The sequence below is a fragment of the Neoarius graeffei genome, chromosome 24 (genome assembly GCF_027579695.1).
Source record: "Neoarius graeffei isolate fNeoGra1 chromosome 24, fNeoGra1.pri, whole genome shotgun sequence".
Taxonomy (NCBI): Eukaryota; Metazoa; Chordata; class Actinopteri; order Siluriformes; family Ariidae; genus Neoarius; species Neoarius graeffei.
In genome coordinates this window covers 54,367,664-54,387,203 of record NC_083592.1, presented here as the reverse complement: position 1 = coordinate 54,387,203, position 19,540 = coordinate 54,367,664, and the positions used below count along the sequence as shown (strand labels likewise).

The 19,540-nt window shown below is 40.8% G+C and overlaps 1 protein-coding gene across 2 annotated transcripts in view; it reads right to left on the bottom strand.

Moving 5' to 3' along the window:
* kremen1 (kringle containing transmembrane protein 1) overlaps positions 1 to 19,540 on the bottom strand; it is a 143,671-nt gene that overhangs the window by 4,639 nt on the left and 119,492 nt on the right. For both annotated transcript variants that reach the window (XM_060907472.1, XM_060907474.1), the window contains exons 4-7: positions 11,868 to 11,992; positions 7,579 to 7,732; positions 4,866 to 4,975; positions 4,558 to 4,780 (exon numbers count right to left, since the gene is read on the bottom strand). In XM_060907472.1, coding sequence (XP_060763455.1) covers positions 4,558 to 4,780; positions 4,866 to 4,975; positions 7,579 to 7,732; positions 11,868 to 11,992 — 612 coding nt within the window. The remainder of the gene's footprint in view (positions 1 to 4,557; positions 4,781 to 4,865; positions 4,976 to 7,578; positions 7,733 to 11,867; positions 11,993 to 19,540) is intronic.

Here is a 19,540-nt window from a genome sequence, read left to right as displayed (position 1 = left end):
TCTACCAGTATCACATCTGCTCTTCTTGCCGTGATATTATTATTATTATTATTATTGTTATTATTTCAGATCCACTCCATCCTTCCAGGCTGACACACACACACACACACACACACGCGCGCGCACGGTATTTGAATACACACTCGATGATATGCGGTATTTAAACAGAGCGCTGCCCGAGGCGAAGTGAAAAAGCACTGTGGGTTTGTGAACTCGGCGAGCAACCAATTTATTTCTCTGACCTTTTCATTCGGGCTAAACATTTCCCGCTATTTCACGGTCCCTTCTTTCTTTACTTCCCCTCCGTCAGCCTGGCAAATAAATCATAAGAAAACAGAAATACTGCACGACGGCTGTTGGGTTTGGCTCGTCCAGCAGAGGCACAACGTCCTGGCTTCCTTTTTCACATCACCAACACTAATAAACACCGAGTGCACTGGAGAAAGTGAGTCTGAATACACAACAGATTTCAAAGGAATCAGTGGACAATTCAGAAATGTGGTTACTTTTATCAAAGTACTAACTGCGGCTATTTTATTTCATTAAATATACAATACTTTTCAAAATTCAAAATACTTGTAGTCAATTCTTTCATTAATACAGCTTCATTAAGAATACTAGAAAATCAGATATGCGTTATAATCTCTATAGTGCCTTGATTTAGTTGCAGTTTGTCCAGAAAGACCATTTTTTTTTATCAACAAGTGCTAAAATGGCACAAAAAATAAAATTTTACCAACTAAAATCTAACAGAAGTTATATTAAATTGTTAAAGTTGATAAAATTGTCCAAATGCAAAAATTCCAAACTGTTATAAAAAAAATTGTTTTTCCATAGAATAAAAACATGTGTTCTATTTCCTTCTAGTGGGTTTATTGATGGCATGCAATATTGTTATCATATCGCTTATCCTCCATGTATTACACCGCTCTCCCCAGTGGAGAATGAGCGTGCAATATTGTTATAATATTGCACATTGTCAAGACAACACGACATCACACATTGGAGCTCATGTGAAGATCCAATGATAAAACTTTTCTGCTGCACATGCACACAATCATTTCTTTGTCGGCCGGTAGAGACAGAAGACGGGGTTAATTCAGTGCTAGGTTTAAGCACTAAATAAATAAACTGAAAACTGAAACTGAAGACGTGCTGAACACCCAAAAGGCCACCAAAACTTCATTATATATTCTTCATGCATATTTACAAGAGAAAAACATACCAATGGACATCAAAAAACTGGAAAAGAGACATGTCAGAGATGTAAAACTTCCGCACTAGCGAGTGACTGAAACAATTTGGAAACAAACACGGCTGTGAGGTTTGCTTCGTTAAAAGCGGAAGATTTTGAGAGAATTTTGCCTGCCAGATCGCTCCGTTGTGTGTAGTTGTCGATGTTGATTTTAAAAGTAACTAAGTAAATTACACAGGGAAAATAATAATAATAATAATAATAATAATAATAATATTCAGCTTGACTGCGCTAGCATTGGCCTGTGCTAACACTACACCAGCTAGAAGGTGGTGCCTTCTGCCGTACTAACTGCCGTACTAACAGCACCGAGTCACGGGTAAGCTAGTGTCAGCCTTCACTAATGTTACTGCTACACCGGCTGGAAGGTAACTGGACTGCACGCTAACAGCACAGAGTCGTGGGTAAACTAGTGTTGGCCTTCGAGAATGCTGATATGAAGAGAGTTTGTATGTATAATAATAATAATAATAATAATATTGGCGGGCAGCACGGTGGTGTAGCGATTAGCACTGTTGCCTCACAGCAAGAAGGTTCTGGGTTCGAGCCCAGCAGCCGGCGAGGGCCTTTCTGTGTGGAGTTTGCATGTTCTCCCCGTGTCTGCGTGGGTTTCCTCCGGGTGCTCCGGTTTCCTCCACAGTCCAAAGACATGCAGGTTAGGTTAACTGGTGACTCTAAATTGAGCGTAGGTGTGAATGTGAGTGTGAATGGTTGTCTGTGTCTATGTGTCAGCCCTGTGATGACCTGGCGACTTGTCCAGGGTGTACCCCGCCTTTCGCCCGTAGTCAGCTGGGATAGGCTCCAGCTTGCCCGCGACCCTGTAGAACAGGATAAGCAGCTACAGATAATGGATGGATGGATGGATGGATGGATGGATAATATTGGCTGGCTTTTTTTCGTGGTCTATCAGATATATTCCATCCTGCTACTCATCTTCGACTTGTTCAATATCATACTAGCTGAATGGAATATATCTGATATTCCATGAAAAAAAGCCAGTCAATATTATTTAAATAACAATTTTTTTCTTCACATTGCGAGAATTAGTGAGTTTGCCAGCCTGCTATAAAGGAAGTGACCAAGCCGAAAAAAGCAGAGGGTGCCAGTACTTTAATCTGTGGTTAGTTAAGAGAGTGAGAGCAAATTTTGTCATACATGCAACAAATATGTGACACTTATACATTGATGTATAAATCCTGGATTTGTCTCATTGTGTGTTAATTTTCTGACATTGGGACACTTTGAGGGTCATTATGTCTCAGGTAACATTTGTTTTTTTTTTATATATTTTGATTGTTCTGAACTCAAAACAAACTTTTCAAACTCGTTATTCAAAATCGAAAATGCAATCATGGCACGGTTGTTCCAGCAATATTGAGAACGACCCCGTTATTAAGGCTGTTGTGGTCCAGATGCAGAAACCTGATAAACCTCAACAAAGCCAGATTAATTATTGATAAACTGCAACTCGTCCAATATCTGAGATGGAGGGAGTTCCTGAAATGGCCCAAGGTGCCATTAAAATATTTAACACCCACGACTCCAGGTTCAAAACAAAACAAAACAAAAAACTCTAGCTGGTGGAGGAAGTTTTTGTCCTATTATGTTTGCTCCAGTTCTCTCAGGATGTGTTTTTTCCATCTAAGAAACTGATGAACACTTTCACTGCAAGCTCATGTGCACTGACTGGGTATTTTGTTCTCTCTCTCTCTCTCTCTCTCTCTCTCTCTCTCTCTCTCTCCATCTGTCCATGCAGAGGTAAATTCCTGGTGTGAAGCATCAGCAGCTGTTTGTTTTATGTAAATGTGGAATGGAGGCAGAAAACACCAAATTACACCAACTCATGCAAATACAGCTCCTCACAGAGCATCATACACTCACTATCAGCCTCTCCCTCCATTCATTTATCTGTCCAATCACATAGACATCTGTCTGTCCATCCATCCATCCATCCATCCATCCATCCATCCATCCATCCATCCATCCATGAGCTGGAGCTACAAAACAACAAAGTATTATAATCCCTGTTGTGATAAATCATGTCCACAGTTTCATTCTGAAGGGCAAACATAAAGTTTGTCCATAAAACAACACCTAATTCCATCTACCCCTGCATGAATCCATCCATCCATCCATCCATCCATCCATCCATCCATCCATCCATCCATCCTTCATGTTTAATCCATCCATACACTGAACCACAGAGAATGATATTTTTTTCATGTGTTCAGAACATGAGGTATTGCAATCCCTACTCTGATAAACCCATCCATCGATTCAACCATCAACACATCCCTTCATTTATTAACCCACCCATTCATCTTCCATCCATCCATCCATCCATCCATCCATCCATCCATCCATCCATCCATCCAGGCATTGTAAAATCAAATCAGCAGCCGCAAGACCATTTAATTAATACCAGTACCTGATTCTGCACCACTGTATGTCCATCCATCCTTCCATCCATCAAAAATTTTCCAAATTTGCAGGCAATAAACAATGTAATTTATATTCATAAAACCCTTATTGCCATCCATCCACATTTCCATTCCTCTATCTATCCATCATTCCATCCATCTATCATGCCATGCCATCTATCTTCTTATCCATCCATCCATCCATCCATCCATCCATCATAAAATTAGCAGATTTGCAGCCATAGGCTGATCGAATTTATATCCATACATCAACCCAAACCTCCATTTATGTATCTATTGCCTGGTCAACCCATCAATCTATCCATATGTCCATCCATCAATCCACCCAGACATCCATCCATTCACCCAGACATCCACTCATCCATCCATCCATCCATCCATCCAGACATCCACCCAGACATTCACCCATCCATTCACTCATCCATCCATCCATCCATCCATCCAGACATCCACTCATCCAGAAATAATCCATCCATCCATTCACCCATCATAAAATTAGCAGATTTGCAGCCATAGGCTGATCAAATTTATATCCATACATCAACCCAAACCTCCATTTATGTATCTACTGCCTGGCCAACCCATCAATCCATCCATCCATCTATTCACCCATCCATCCATCCATAAATCCACTCATCCATCCATCCATCCATCCATCCATCCATCCATCCATCCATCCACTCATCCATGTTCTTTCATATTTATTTTAAACACCATTGTAATGTTTTCTCCGAAAAACAATGGAGAATTAATTATAATTCATTATAATTCAAAAATGTTACACTGTGGGTGTGAAAATTTCCACCCATATGACAAAGAGAGATGGAATAAAACCTTTCATCATAATATTGTGATCTGTACCTTGATAGATCATGGAGAACCCTTGGGCCTCGTTCGTCCTGTCAGAGTAGAAATACAGGATAACAAAGTCGGCGCTGATGTTAACAATTTCCCGCGGTGGGTTTCGCCCATCGAACCTCGCCACCACCTGATTGGTGTAACCGTCCAGCAGCTCGACCATATCTGCCTGGTCCATGATGTTGAAGAAAGTGAAGTTAAAGAGGATGACTGATGCACCCAGAACCTGGAGAGAATGGAGAGAACAGCAATTTGAAAAAAATATATACTTTAAAAGAATATTCTTGAAAAATTAAACGTATTTTTTTTACCTGGATGGTCCAGTAGCAGACACGGCCGGGGCTGTATTTATCTGGAAAGTCCGGTGAGTAGATTATGGCTGATTCAGTTGTGTAGTTTCCACCGCATGCTCCTACTTTGGCTAAAGACACAAAGACACACAGTCATGGTCCATTTTCATGCCATGCCAACTATAAGGTTTAAAAATGTGGATTTTTTTAGAATAACGCTGGGAAACTTCAATATTAGATATTTTTTGTCTAATAACATAATAATAGCATTGTCTAATGTTCCCCTTGGGTTTTACACCGTCTTTAATGACACAACAGTAGCTTTTCCCTCGTGATGACTTTCGCTAGCTAATTTGAATGGAGCATGTAATTAGCTAAGATATTAGCTTTATTCCCATATCACAGATTTTCCATAATGTAAACTCACATTTCCAAAAATCTAATTTCGAATGATCTGTAACTCTTTTTTACTCACTGGCACATTTTAACTGCCCTAGAGTGTGGATATATTTTTGCATTTACTTAAAAATAAAGTCATTTCACCTACAGCAAAAGCTCATTATTTCGTGTGTCTTGTATCTACACTGGAAACTGTTTAGATTTGATCCACACTCGTAGTCAAATCTGGTACTCTCCGGTTAACCAGATTGAAATCCGAATACTGAGATGCGAATATGCAAATCAGCTCGTTACATTTAACCAGCAGCTTCCTGTATCGTTTGTCGTTCTCAGTTCTTAGGCAAAAGACCTTACAGCCTTTAATTTCCTGATCCCTTTCATATCTGGTGTTCACATTCGTAGGCTGTACATTAAAGGAAATGAAGAAAAATGAATGAATGAAGAAACCTTTATTTAATATATAGTGAAATATACACTGATCAGCCATAACATTAACACCACTGACAGGTGACGTGAATAACATTGATTATCTCATTACAATGGCACCTCCTAATCAAGGGGCGGGATATATCAGGCAGCAAGAAAGTGAACAGTCAGTTCTTGAAGTTGACATGTTGGAAGCAGGCAAAATGGGCAAGTGTAAGGATCTGAGCGATTTTGACAAGGGCCAAATCGTGATGGCGAGATGACTGGGTCTGAGCGTCTCCAAAATGGCACATCTTGTGGGGTGTTCCCGATATGCAGTGGTTAGTACCGAACAAAAGTGGGCCAAGGATCCAAAGGACTACCGGTGAACCGGCGACAGGGTCATTGGTAGAGAAGGCTCATTGATTCGCATGGAGCATGAAGGCTAGCCCATATGGTCCAATCCCACCCACAGAAGAGCTCCTGTAGCACAAACTGCTGAAAAAGTTAACGCTGACACCCTTCTGGCTTTAATATTATGGCTGATCGGTGTATAGATTTATAAGATGTAAATCACCTCCAAACCACTCCAATGTGATATTTAACGGTTATTCCACGAAATCGAGTCGTACATGAGCTGATAGCCGACAAGGCGCGTAGCACCGAGTTGTCTTTAAGCGATGTACAACGAGATTGAGTGGGATAACTGTTTTATTCTATCCACATTCACGGGATTTTGAGAAACAGTGCATTTTTATTTTTTGCAAATTCGATAAATAAAAACTTTATACGAAACGTCCGACAAAATAATTTCCGCTTAGAATGTAAACAAACTAGCGAAATGACAGGAGCAATTTGTGAAAAATGCAATAATAATAATAATAATAAATCTTGAAAAAGAAAAAAAGATACGTTCTTACCATCATATAATTTTATTCCATATTTTGTTGCATTTTTTTTTTTTGAGGTTTTGTTTTCGAGTGGAGTTTTTATTTCGTCCTCGGTTGGTTCAGCAACATGCTCGGCCATTTTGTTTTTCTCTCCTCACAGTATATGAGCTGATATCCTAGTAGTAGAGTAGCCAATCAGAGCACGCGATTGCTCATATCCAGTGAATGTGGAGAGAATAAACACCATTATCCTGAAGATTATTACTCCATCAGGTTTTGCTCCTCTCAATCCAACATGGCTGACGGTGACAGACACAGTACGTCTCTAAACTTTCTACATAAAAAGATGTAACCAATTTGGGGAAAAAGAAAACATCTTTAAGAAGCATTAACTTTTTTTTAAAAATAAGATCTCCTAAATGGGGTGGCGCGGTGGTGTAGTGGTTAGCGCTGTCACCTCACAGCAAGAAGGTCCGGGTTCGAGCCCCGTGGCCGGCGAGGGCCTTTCTGTGCGGAGTTTGCATGTTCTCCCCGTGTCCGCGTGGGTTTCCTCCGGGTGCTCTGGTTTCCCCCACAGTCCAAAGACATGCAGGTTACGTTAACTGGTGACTCTAAATTGAGCGTAGGTGTGAATGTGAGTGTGAATGGTTGTCTGTGTCTATGTGTCAGCCCTGTGATGACCTGGCGACTTGTCCAGGGTGTACCCCGCCTTTCGCCCGTAGTCAGCTGGGATAGGCTCCAGCTCGCCTGCGACCCTGTAGAACAGGATAAAGCGGCTACAGATAATGAGATGAGATCTCCTAAAAGGTCAGATTTAAACTGAAGAACTGCTCCATTTATTATTATATTTTTAAAAAGAGTATTTTCAATTATTTTGGACTTTTGGAATGTTTTATCCTATTTTACTCTTCCGATGTCGTTTATTATCTACGAAGTCCAGATGCTTTTAGTGATTTTTCAGGAAAAAGGCAAAACTCTGAATACACAGCTGTGTTATTTTGATCCAGGCCAGTCCGTTAACCCAGACTGATTCAACTCACTGTCGAAGACGATGACGTGTCCGTCTCCTCCGCACGGCTGGTGCTGATCCCCGAAGCACCCGTGACTACACTCCAAACTGGGAGCGTCGCCATGGAGATGGTAGTCAAGCTCGTTGCCGCAGAAACAGGCGTAGCCTGCCTCCATTCCAGCAAGCTGGGGAAAACACGGGGACGATGACATCACACTTTGAGCGAGAAATATAATAATGGCTTTGTGTTGCTCAGCTACACATCGGGGAGAGACTTCCTAAAATAAAGTCTGCGTGCTTTACCAAGATGTGTTTTTATTCTTTCAGTTATCAGACAGTGATATGAAACAAAACACCATTATTCTGTAGGAACATGAATCCAGAATGGATTCTGATTGGCTGAAAGCAACAGCAAGCAGTTTGTTTCGAAAGTGGTCTAAGTGACTCTCTTTAAAACAAGTCAACTTTAAATCAATATTCTAATCAAGTTTCCTTCACATTTAAAAGAACCACCAAACCACAATAAATCACTCAGTGTAATGTTATTATCAGAAAATAATCAACGACAGGGTGGTGTGGTGCAGCCTGAGTTACTGTTCGCGCTTCAATTAAGGAAAAAGAAAGAATGCAGCTTGGCCTGTTACTAAAATAAACCACACACTCTTCTCTCCTGAAGACTTTCCTGTGCCAGCTTATGAACCAGATCTGTTTTTTGAACCAGCAGCGTCTATTCTCTGTATAAACCCTTTGAAGATCAGCGTAGACACCACTCAACATAGTTAGTTCAACTCTTGGAACACCACCAAGCTAAGCTAGTCAATGTCACCAAGCTCTCACCGACCAATCAAAATAAAAAATGGGCAGGACTGATAATATTTTAAAACCTGGTCTAAAATCTCATGTACCAAGACTCTTCTTTTTGAATATACAGTGTATCAAATCCCACGTAGCGAGCTGCTGCCAGTGCCGGGACGGGATGCTTTCCATTGTTTTTAGTGCAACTTTCTAAAGTAAACAGACTTGACTTTCACAATAAAGGAATGTGAAAGTGCTAGATGTTTTTTTTTCCTATTCTAGCAACAAAAAGCGCTTCAAAGGATCGCTCTGGAAGTGCTCTGAAAAAGATAGTGGGCACAAAATACACACCTGGTGGACACAGGTTTCCCGTGATGAATGTTAGTGTTTAATGGTGAATGCTGGCATTTGATGGTGAATGTTAGTGTTTGATGTTGAATGCTGGTGTTTGACGGTGAATGATGGCACTTGGTGAATGGTGTCATTTGATGCTGAATGTTAGTGTTTGATGGTGAATGGTGTCATTTGATGTTGAATGTTAGTGTTTGATGGTGAATGCTGGTATTTGATGGTGAGTGTTAGTGTTTGATGGTGAATGCTGGTATTTGATGGTGAGTGTTAGTGTTTGATGGTGAATGATGGCATTTGATGTTGATTGCTGGTGTTTGACGGTGAATGTTAGTGTTTGATGGTGAATGCTGGTATTTGATGTTGAATGCTGGTGTTTGATAGTGAATGTTAGTGTTTGATGTTGAATCCTCGTGTCTGATAGTGAATGCTATGAATGTTAGTGTTTGATGGTGAATGCTGATGTTTGATGTTGAATGTTAGTGTTTGATGGTGAATGCTGGTACTTGATGTTGAATGCTGGTGTTTGATGGTGAATGCTAGTGTTTGATGTTGAATGCTGGAGTTTGATGGTGAATGCTAGTGTTTGATGTTGAATGCTGGAGTTTGATGGTGAATGCTAGTGTTTGATGTTGAATGCTAGTGTTTGATGTTGAATGCTGGAGTTTGATGGTGAATGCTAGTGTTTGATGTTGAATGCTGGAGTCTGATGGTGAATGCTAGTGTTTGATGTTGAATGCTGGTGTTTGATGGTGAATGCTAGTGTTTGACAGTGAATGCTGGTGTTTGATGGTGAATGTTACTGTTTAATGGTGAATGCTGGCATTTGATGGTGAATGTTGGAGTTTGACAGTGAATGTTAGTGTTTGATGGTGAATGCTGGAGTTTGATGGTGAATGCTAGTGTTTGATGTTGAATGCTGGAGTCTGATGGTGAATGCTAGTGTTTGATGTTGAATGCTGGAGTTTGATGGTGAATGCTAGTGTTTGACAGTGAATGCTGGTGTTTGATGGTGAATGTTACTGTTTAATGGTGAATGCTGGCATTTGATGGTGAATGTTGGAGTTTGACAGTGAATGTTAGTGTTTGATGGTGAATGCTGGTGTTTGATGGTGAATGATGGCACTTGATGTTGAATGCTGGTGTTTGATGATGAATGCTAGTGTTTGACAGTGAATGCTGGTGTTTGATGGTGAATGCTGGCATTTGATGGTGAATGTTGGAGTTTGACAGTGAATGTTAGTGTTTGATGGTGAATGCTGGTGTTTGATGGTGAATGTAAGTGTTTAATGATGAATGTTGGAGTTTTACAATGAATGTTAGTGTTTGATGGTGAATGCTGCTGTTTGATGGTGATTGATGGCAATTGATGTTGAATGCTGGTGTTTGATGTTGAATGCTGGCATTTGATGGTGAATGTTAGCGTTTGATGGCGAATGATGGCCTTTGTTGGTGAATGATGGCATTTTATGGTTAATGCTGGCATTTGATGGTGAATGATGGTGTTTGATGGTGAATGATGGTGTTTGATGGTGAATGTTAGTGTTTGATGGTGAATTTTAGTGTTTGATGGTGAATGATGGCATTTGATGGTGAATGTTGGTGTTTGATGATGAATGATGGTGTTTGATGATGAATGTTAGTGTTTGATGGTGTATTATGGCATTTGATGGTGAATGATGGTGTTTGATGGTGAATGATGGTGTTTGATGGTGAATGTTAGGGTTTGATGGTGAATGTTAGTGTTTGATGGTGAATGATGGCATTTGATGGTGAATGATGGTGTTTGATGGTGAATGTTAGTGTTTGATGATGAATGATGGTGTTTGATAGTGAATGTTAGTGTTGGATTGTGAGTAATGGCGTTTGACGGTGAATGCTGGTGTTTGATGGTGAATGATGGCGTTTGATGGTGAATGATGGTGTTTGATGGTGAATGCTGGTGTTTGATGGTGAATGATGGCGTTTGATGGTGAATGATGGTGTTTGATGGTGAATGCTGGTGTTTGATGGTGAATGTTGGTGTTTGATGGTGAATGTTAGTGTTTGATGGTGAATGTTAGTGTTTGATGGTGAATTATGGCATTTGATGGTGAATGATGGTGTTTGATGGTGAATGTTAGTGTTTGATGATGAATGATGGTGTTTGATAGTGAATGTTAGTGTTGGATTGTGAGTAATGGCGTTTGACGGTGAATGCTGGTGTTTGATGGTGAATGATGGCGTTTGATGGTGAATGATGGTGAATGTTAGTGTTTGATGGTGAATGTTAGTGTTTGATGGTGTATGATGGCATTTGATGGTGAATGATGGTGTTTGATGGTGAATGTTAGTGTTTGATGATGAATGATGGTGTTTGATAGTGAATGTTAGTGTTGGATTGTGAGTAATGGCGTTTGATGGTGAATGCTGGTGTTTGATGGTAAATGATGGCGTTTGATGGCGGATGCTGGTGTTTGATGGTAAATGATGGCGTTTGATGGTGAATGCTGGTGTTTGATGGTAAATGATGGCGTTTGATGGTGAATGCTGGTGTTTGATGGTGAATGATGGCGTTTGATGGCGGATGCTGGTGTTTGATGGTAAATGATGGCGTTTGATGATGGATGCTGGTGTTTGAAGGAATGTGGAAGTGCTCAATGTTTTTTTTTCTATCTTAGCAACAAGAATCACTTGAAAGAATCACTTTGAAAATGCTCTGAAAATGACAGTTGGCACAAAATATGCACCTGGTGGACACAGGCCCTTATTCAGATTGTTACAAAGCACTGAAACTGGAGTCTCCTTCCATAAACATGTCCTTTCTAAACATCACCATATCAATGTTCTTTGTTAAGCAGCAACACATTTATTTCATCCATTTATGTGGAATATTCACCATACAAGACATTGTTACCATTGCAACATCTGTGTTTAGATGTTTGTACTGTCAGGCTAATACACTTCCCAGACCTCCTGAAAGGGTTTCCATTATTTAAATCTGTATTAAATTTGTATCCTTTTCATGCATTTCCACTTGCATTTTGATGGATAGAAATTCCAGATATAGGAATGATACCTGAACTGCATCAAAAGGCCAGATGTAGTGTCCTCATCAAGTAAACAGCGTTAGTTTGATTGTGTCCAGCCCATAGCTCAACCCAGGAAGGGTCAGGTTTCCCATGATGCACTGCTCACCTTGTATCTCTGGTTGCGACAGAGACTGATGCAGCTCTGCACAGTGAGCTTCTGAGACGTCTGGTAGCTCTTAGAGAGAGGAGGAGGATCACCGTTATCCTTAAAACAACCGAGAATCCCTGGCACTGAGAAACAGAGAGAGAGAGAGAGAGAGACAGAGAGAGAGAGAGAGAGAGAAGATTAGTTCTACTTGTTAAATTCTGGTATTATAAATTCAGAATAATGATAAAATGAGGCTTCATTGGATGTTTTATTGTATCAATGTATTATCCAAAGTTTTAATTTACACATTTTTGTGATTAATGGCATAAAATGAAAATATGTAAGACTTTAAAATGTTTCCACAGTCAGAAGACAGGGACCTTTGACAGATACAGAAACTGCAGTTACTAAAGCAGCTGGTACAGAAAATAACTCCATTATGCTCCACTGCTTCTCATAAAGTCTTAAAATTCTTTCCCAGAGAGAGAGAGAGAGAGAGAGCGAGAGAGAGAGAGAGAGAGAGAGAATAATCACAAATAACAACATCAAACATCAAAAGTTGGCGCCCTCAGTGCGCCGCTTGGCAAAAACAAAGCAGCGTGTCTGTCTTCACCAACACCACGCTTGCTAACAACATAACCTAATTACAGACAGAAAGTCTACTAGAGGAAGGGTGTGTGCGCGCGCGTGTGTGTGTGTGTGTGTGTGTGTGTGTAGGATTCTGCGTGTTTCTTGTTTCTAAAACAAATTTACACTATATCTCACCCACCAGGTTGGGGCAGAAAACACACACACACACACACACACACACACACACACACACACACACACACACACACACATACACACACACACACATAAATATCTTGTGATAAAAAAGCATAAGTGTGTGTTATTCAGACAGGGAATATGAAGACAAATTGTATATACAAGTCTGTGTGTGTGTGTGTGTGTGTGTGTGTGTGTGTGTGGTTCCCACAAAAAGAGAAAGAAAAGCAGTGTTCACACCACAATGTTCTGCCAAAACAATAAAAATGATTTGCACATATTATCACAATGAAATCACACACATTTATTCATTCACTCACTAAATCAATTACTCATTCACTAAATTACTGACTGACTGACTCACTAACTCACTGATTCACTGAATCATTTATTCCCTCCCTCACTGTATGACTCACTGATTCACTCACTGACTAACTCACTCATTCGCTAAATTACTGACTGACTCACTAATTTGCTCACTGATTCACTTACTGAATCACTTATTCCCTCACTCAGTGCCTGACTCACTGGTTCACTCACCAACTACATCACTCATTCAATGAATTACTGACTGACTGACTGATTCACTCTCTGCCTGACTCAGTGATTCACTCACTGACACACTGAATCACTTATTTTATCACTCTCTGCCTGACTCACTGATTCACTCACTGATGCACTGAATCATTTATTCCCTCACTCACTGTATGACTCACTGATTCACTCACTGACTAAATCGCTCATTCGCTAAATTACCGACTGACTCACTAATTCGCTCACTGAATCACTTATTCTCTCACTCTCTGCCTGACTCACTGATTCACTCACTGACACACTGAATCACTTATTCCCTCACTCTCTGCCTGACTCACTGATTCACTCACTGACACACTGAATCACTTATTCCCTCACTCTCTGCCTGACTCACTGATTCACTCACTGACACACTGAATCACTTATTCCCTCACTCTCTGCCTGACTCACTGATTCATTCACTGACTAAATCAATTAATCATTCACTGAACTATTGACTGACTCACTGATTCACTCACTGAATCACTTATTCCCTCACTCACTGGCTGACTCACTGATTCACCTACTCTGCCTGATTCAACTTGCTCACTTATTCAGTCACTCACTGACTGACTCATTGTTTGATTCACAGATTCTTTCAGTCACTGACAGACTGATTCACTCACTCAGTAACTGACTCACTCTCTGATTCACTCACTCACTCACTCATTGATTCACTCACTGCTTGACTCACCAATTCCTTCACTCACTTACTGACTCACCGAATGACACACCGATTCTTTCACTCATTCACCTACCTCCTCTCTGGCAAAACAAATCATGAATCCATTCACTCACTAAATCACCGACTGACTCTTTTCCTCAATCCTTCATTCACTTCGACACTTGGTTCTTCACTTCATCATGAACATCTGGACTCCCTTCTTCACTTTCTCTTTTACTTACACAGTCACGTCTCACTTCAACCCTCGCTGTCTCACTCATTAAATCTCTCTGTCACTATTGTCAACAACCCCTCATTTTATATGATCATGTTCTCACTCCTTCACTCACCCTCTCACTTGCTCCATCCTTCAGGTTTCTCCTGGTTCTCCATCGCTCTTCTCTGTAATTAACCCGTTTGAGAAAGCATGTCATCTTTCATCAAATCCATTCGCTTGTTCTTTTATTGAAGGGTGCTTTTCCTCGTGCACACTTTAACCAGCACCAGTTTACATGTGTTTCACTTTTTTAAAGTTACGACAGCTGGCGGCGCTTCACAGAGATATTAATTAGTTCTTTCTGAGAAGGATTTACCGCAATATAAAACACCATGAAAATATGAATCGGCTGTAATTCTGTCCAGAAGAGCTGAAGAGCTTTGAGTGGGGATTCTGGGTTGGAGTGGGCCGCTTCTGACCGGATCCATATTTGTTTTATTTCTGCGCTAGAGGTTTAGTCGTTGAAGATTTATAACGGATATGACATTGAAAATGTGAACCAGAGAGAGATGTTTTGTGAATTAAAAGGATGTTGAAATAAATCTTGAATCGGGGAACACCAAGTTCTGAGAGGGAAAAAAAAAGTCACAGATTTTCTTACTAAACACATCTGATGTTAAACTTCCACTGGGCATTTGTGTGTGCGCGTGCGTGTGTTCTGGCTGGGGGAAAGCCGCAAGCATGCACTGTGTGAGTGACTGAGGCCGTGTCGTGACATGATTGAGTTTGCAGAGATGAATGGCTTCACCTCAGGGAGCAACACGACTCCGTAATTAAAGGCTGAGGAGGTATGCGAAACCCAAATGGAATAATTAGAAGGGCGTTCGGAGCTCGGACTCGGAACAACAGAACAACAGAGGAGAGAAAAGAGGGACAGATTCAGCTTCGCGGAAGAGAGGATTAGGAGTTATGGGTGTCCTTTGAGGAGAAGATGAAGAACATGAAAAGAGCGTCTTGCTTTCATGTGTGGAGTCGAACGAGAGGAATACGGCCACTGTTTTATCCAAAGTGATGCCACAGCAGATTCTCTCCTCAAGTTTTTTTTTTCTTTGCTAGGGTGGAGCTTCCTGTGGGTGTGGCATGATTTCATTTTTCAGGCTAGGTAATGGTAACGGCAACATTTGGTTGTTTGCAAATGTTTGTGACGCTTAAGCGATATAACACGACGGCAAAAGTCTGGTGTAGCTGTTAATCAAAAAATGGTCAGTTCCCCCATCATAGCCCCGCCCTCTCATGTCCTATTGGCTCATGCTTTCCAAATTCATGAGGTGTGTGGTCAACCTCAAAACCAAATGAACCGGAAGTGAATTACTTCATGTTTATTCTGACCGCTGTTTGATTCGCAAGTCCGACACGATCCATTCTGAGCACAGAGCTGACGAGTCGAGGGTTGACATCCCATCAATGAACCTATGACACACTTGGGATTTGAACTCCTAACCTTGTGGTCACTAGCATAGATGCTTAACCACTGAGCTGCTGTGAGGGAAACTTTAAAAATTACTTCTAATTGTAGTTGCATGCTCCATGCAGACAGAAAGGAAGGTCTGATTTTTAAACCACATGCCCACATCAATAAACAGAAGCATTGCTCCATGAGTGTTGCCATTTGATGGTGAATAAATGTTGGTGTGATTTAGCGTTAATGACCGTGTGCGGTGCTGGTATGGGGAATGTTGGTGTTTTGTGGTATTTATTGGTGTTAGATGAATACATCATGGGCTGTTTTAGTGTTAATGTTTAACAGTGTGTCTTGTGGGATGGTGAATGTTGTTTGCCGATGGTGAATGTCGGTGTTTTATTGCATTTAATGGCGTTTGGTGGTGAATATTTCATGTCTGTGAATTTTGGTGTCTGATAGTGCTTTTGGGGACAGTGTAGTATTTGATGGTGATTCTTGACATTAGATGGTGAACGTTGGTGTTTGATCTTCATGTTTGACAATGAATGTTATTGTTTAGTGGTACATGTTGATTTGATAGTGAATGTTAGTGTTGACAGTGAATGTTCCTGCTGGATTTTGAACAATTGCTGATGAATGTTATCGTTTGATGATGAACGATGGAGTTTGATGGTGAATGGTGACGGTGAATAATGGTGTTTGATGGTGAATGCTGGTGTTTGATGATGAACGATGGGAGTTTGATGGTGAATGGTGACGGTGAATAATGGTGTTTGATGGTGTATGTTGGAGTTAGGATGGTGAATGTTGGAGTTTAATGTTGGAGTTTGATGGTGAATGTTGGTGTGCAATGATGAACGTTGGTATTTTGTGGTGAATGCTGGTGTTTGATGGTGAATGTTGGTGTGAAATGATGAATATTGGTGTTTGATGGTGAATGCTGGTGTTTGATGGTGTGAGATGATGAATATTGGTGTTTGATGGTGAATGCTGGTCTATGATGGTGAACGTTAGTATTTTGTGGTGAATGCTAGTTTTTGATGGTGAACGATGGTGTGAGATGATGAATAATGGTGTTTGATGGTGAATGCCGGTGTTTGATGGTGAATGTTGGTGTTTGATGGTGAATGCTAGTGTTTGATGGTGAATGATGGTGTGAGATGATGAATGTTGGTGTTTTGTGGTGTAGGGTGGTGCATGCTAACCCTACAATGCCTTTCCCAAGATTTGATGACTTTCTCATGCTGTGTTAATGAAAGAAGAGGTTCAGTATGTGCTGAGTAAAAGAATGTTAATTGAGCCTGACATTCACACATGTGTCTGTAACGTCAGTGTTCTCCCTCTGTTTACCATCTGAGGCACTGCATTACAGCAGAATGAGTGTGTGAGTGTGTCTGCCTCCTGTGACTGTCTGCTTAAAATACCTGTCACTGACATAATGAAGAAGAGAGAGAGAGAGGTGTCTGTGTGTGTACAGGGTGTGTGTGTGTGCAGGGAGAGAATGGGCCAATGTGTGTGTTTGAGAAAGACTTGGGGTGTGTGCTTTTTGAGAATGAAAATGTGTGCTTGTGCATGTGGACGTGTGTGTACTTGAGAGAGTCTGTGTTTGTTTGAAAGACAGTGTGGACGTGTCAGTTTGTGTCCTGTGTCGAGTGTGTGTGTGAATGAGATGGTAATATCGCTGTTGTGTGCCTGCTGTTTGCTTCACCTGAGAAAGCCTCACACAGCTCATTCGTGCTGCCAAAAATTCCCCCAAGGTGTGCGCGAGTTCGAGTGTGTGTACAGAACGAGTCAAAGTTTCGGACACACCTTTTAATTCAGTGGTTCGTTCTTTATTTTTATTAATTAAAAGTCACTTCAGGTCTTAAAGTGATGATGGATGTCCTTTCTCTTTACTGAGTTGTTCAGTTCTTGACATAATACTGTATGGATTACTGCAGTTGTGAAATAGGGTTATTTATTTACAACCCTGATTCCAAAAAAGTTGGGACAAAATACAAATTGTAAATAAAAACGGAATGCAATGATGTGGAAGTTTCAAAATTCCATATTTTATTCAGAATAGAACATAGATGACATATCAAATGTTTAAACTGAGAAAATGTATCATTTAAAGAGAAAAATTAGGCGATTTTAAATTTCATGACAACAACACATCTCAAAAAAGTTGGGACAAGGCCATGTTTCCCACTGTGAGACATCCCCTTTTCTCTTTACAACAGTCTGTAAACGTCTGGGGACTGAGGAGACAAGTTGCTCAAGTTTAGGGATAGGAATGTTAACCCATTCTTGTCTAATGTAGGATTCTAGTTGCTCAACCGTCTTAGGTCTTTTTTGTCGTATCTTCCGTTTTATGATGCGCCAAATGTTTTCTATGGGTGAAAGATCTGGACTGCAGGCTGGCCAGTTCAGTACCCGGACCCTTCTTCTACGCAGCCATGATGCTGTAATTGATGCAGTATGTGGTTTGGCATTGTCATGTTGGAAAATGCAAGGTCTTCCCTGAAAGAGACGTCGTCTGGATGGGAGCATATGTTGCTCTAGAACCTGGATATACCTTTCAGCATTGATGGTGTCTTTCCAGATGTGTAAGCTGCCCATGCCACACGCACTAATGCAACCCCATACCATCAGAGATGCAGGCTTCTGAACTGAGCGCTGATAACAACTCGGGTCGTCCTTCTCCTCTTTAGTCCGAATGGCACGGCGTCCCTGATTTCCATAAAGAACTTCACATTTTGATTCGTCTGACCACAGAACAGTTTTCCACTTTGCCACAGTCCATTTTAAATGAGCCTTGGCCCAGAGAAGACGTCTGCGCTTCTGGATCATGTTTAGATACGGCTTCTTCTTTGAACTATAGAGTTTTAGCTGGCAACGGCGGACGGCACGGTGAATTGTGTTCACAGATAATGTTCTCTGGAAATATTCCTGAGCCCATTTTGTGATTTCCAATACAGAAGCATGCCTGTATGTGATGCAGTGCCGTCTAAGGGCCCGAAGATCACGGGCACCCAGTATGGTTTTCCGGCCTTGACCCTTACGCACAGAGATTCTTCCAGATTCTCTGAATCTTTTGATGATATTATGCACTGTAGATGATGATATGTTCAAACTCTTTGCAATTTTACACTGTCGAACTCCTTTCTGATATTGCTCCACTATTTGTCGGCGCAGAATTAGGGGGATTGGTGATCCTCTTCCCATCTTTACTTCTGAGAGCCGCTGCCACTCCAAGATGCTCTTTTTATACCCAGTCATGTTAATGACCTATTGCCAATTGACCTAATGAGTTGCAGTTTGGTCCTCCAGCTGTTCCTTTTTTGTACCTTTAACTTTTCCAGCCTCTTATTGCCCCTGTCCCAACTTTTTTGAGATGTGTTGCTGTCATGAAATTTCAAATGAGCCAATATTTGGCATGAAATTTCAAAATGTCTCATTTTCGACATTTGAAATGTTGTCTATGTCCTATTGTGAATACAATATCAGTTTTTGAGATTTGTAAATTATTGCATTCCATTTTTATTTACAATTTGTACTTTGTCCCAACTTTTTTGGAATCAGGGTTGTATTTAGTATTTTTATTCTACACTATTTACTCTTTGATATTGAACGCATTAAGAAGGCAATAAATTCCACTAATTAACTTTTCTTTTGCTTCTTTATTCTAATGGCAGTGCATAAACGGTGAAAGAGCTCCGCAGTCTATTGCCCTATGGCGCCAAAATATAATTAAGAATGCAATCTTTCAGTCCTCTCATCAAGGTGGGTCTTCAGTTATGATGTCACTTCCTCCTTCAGTGGCTGGTTCACTGGCAGGACATCACTTCATCTCCTGCTTCACTTCAACATCTTACATTTAACAGTTATTCCACGAAATCGAGTCGTACATGAGCTGATAGCCAACGAGGCGCGTAGCACCGAGTTGTCTATAATCTATCTACAATGAGATTGAGTGGAATAACTGTTTTATTCTATCCACATTCACTGGATTTTGAGAAACAGAG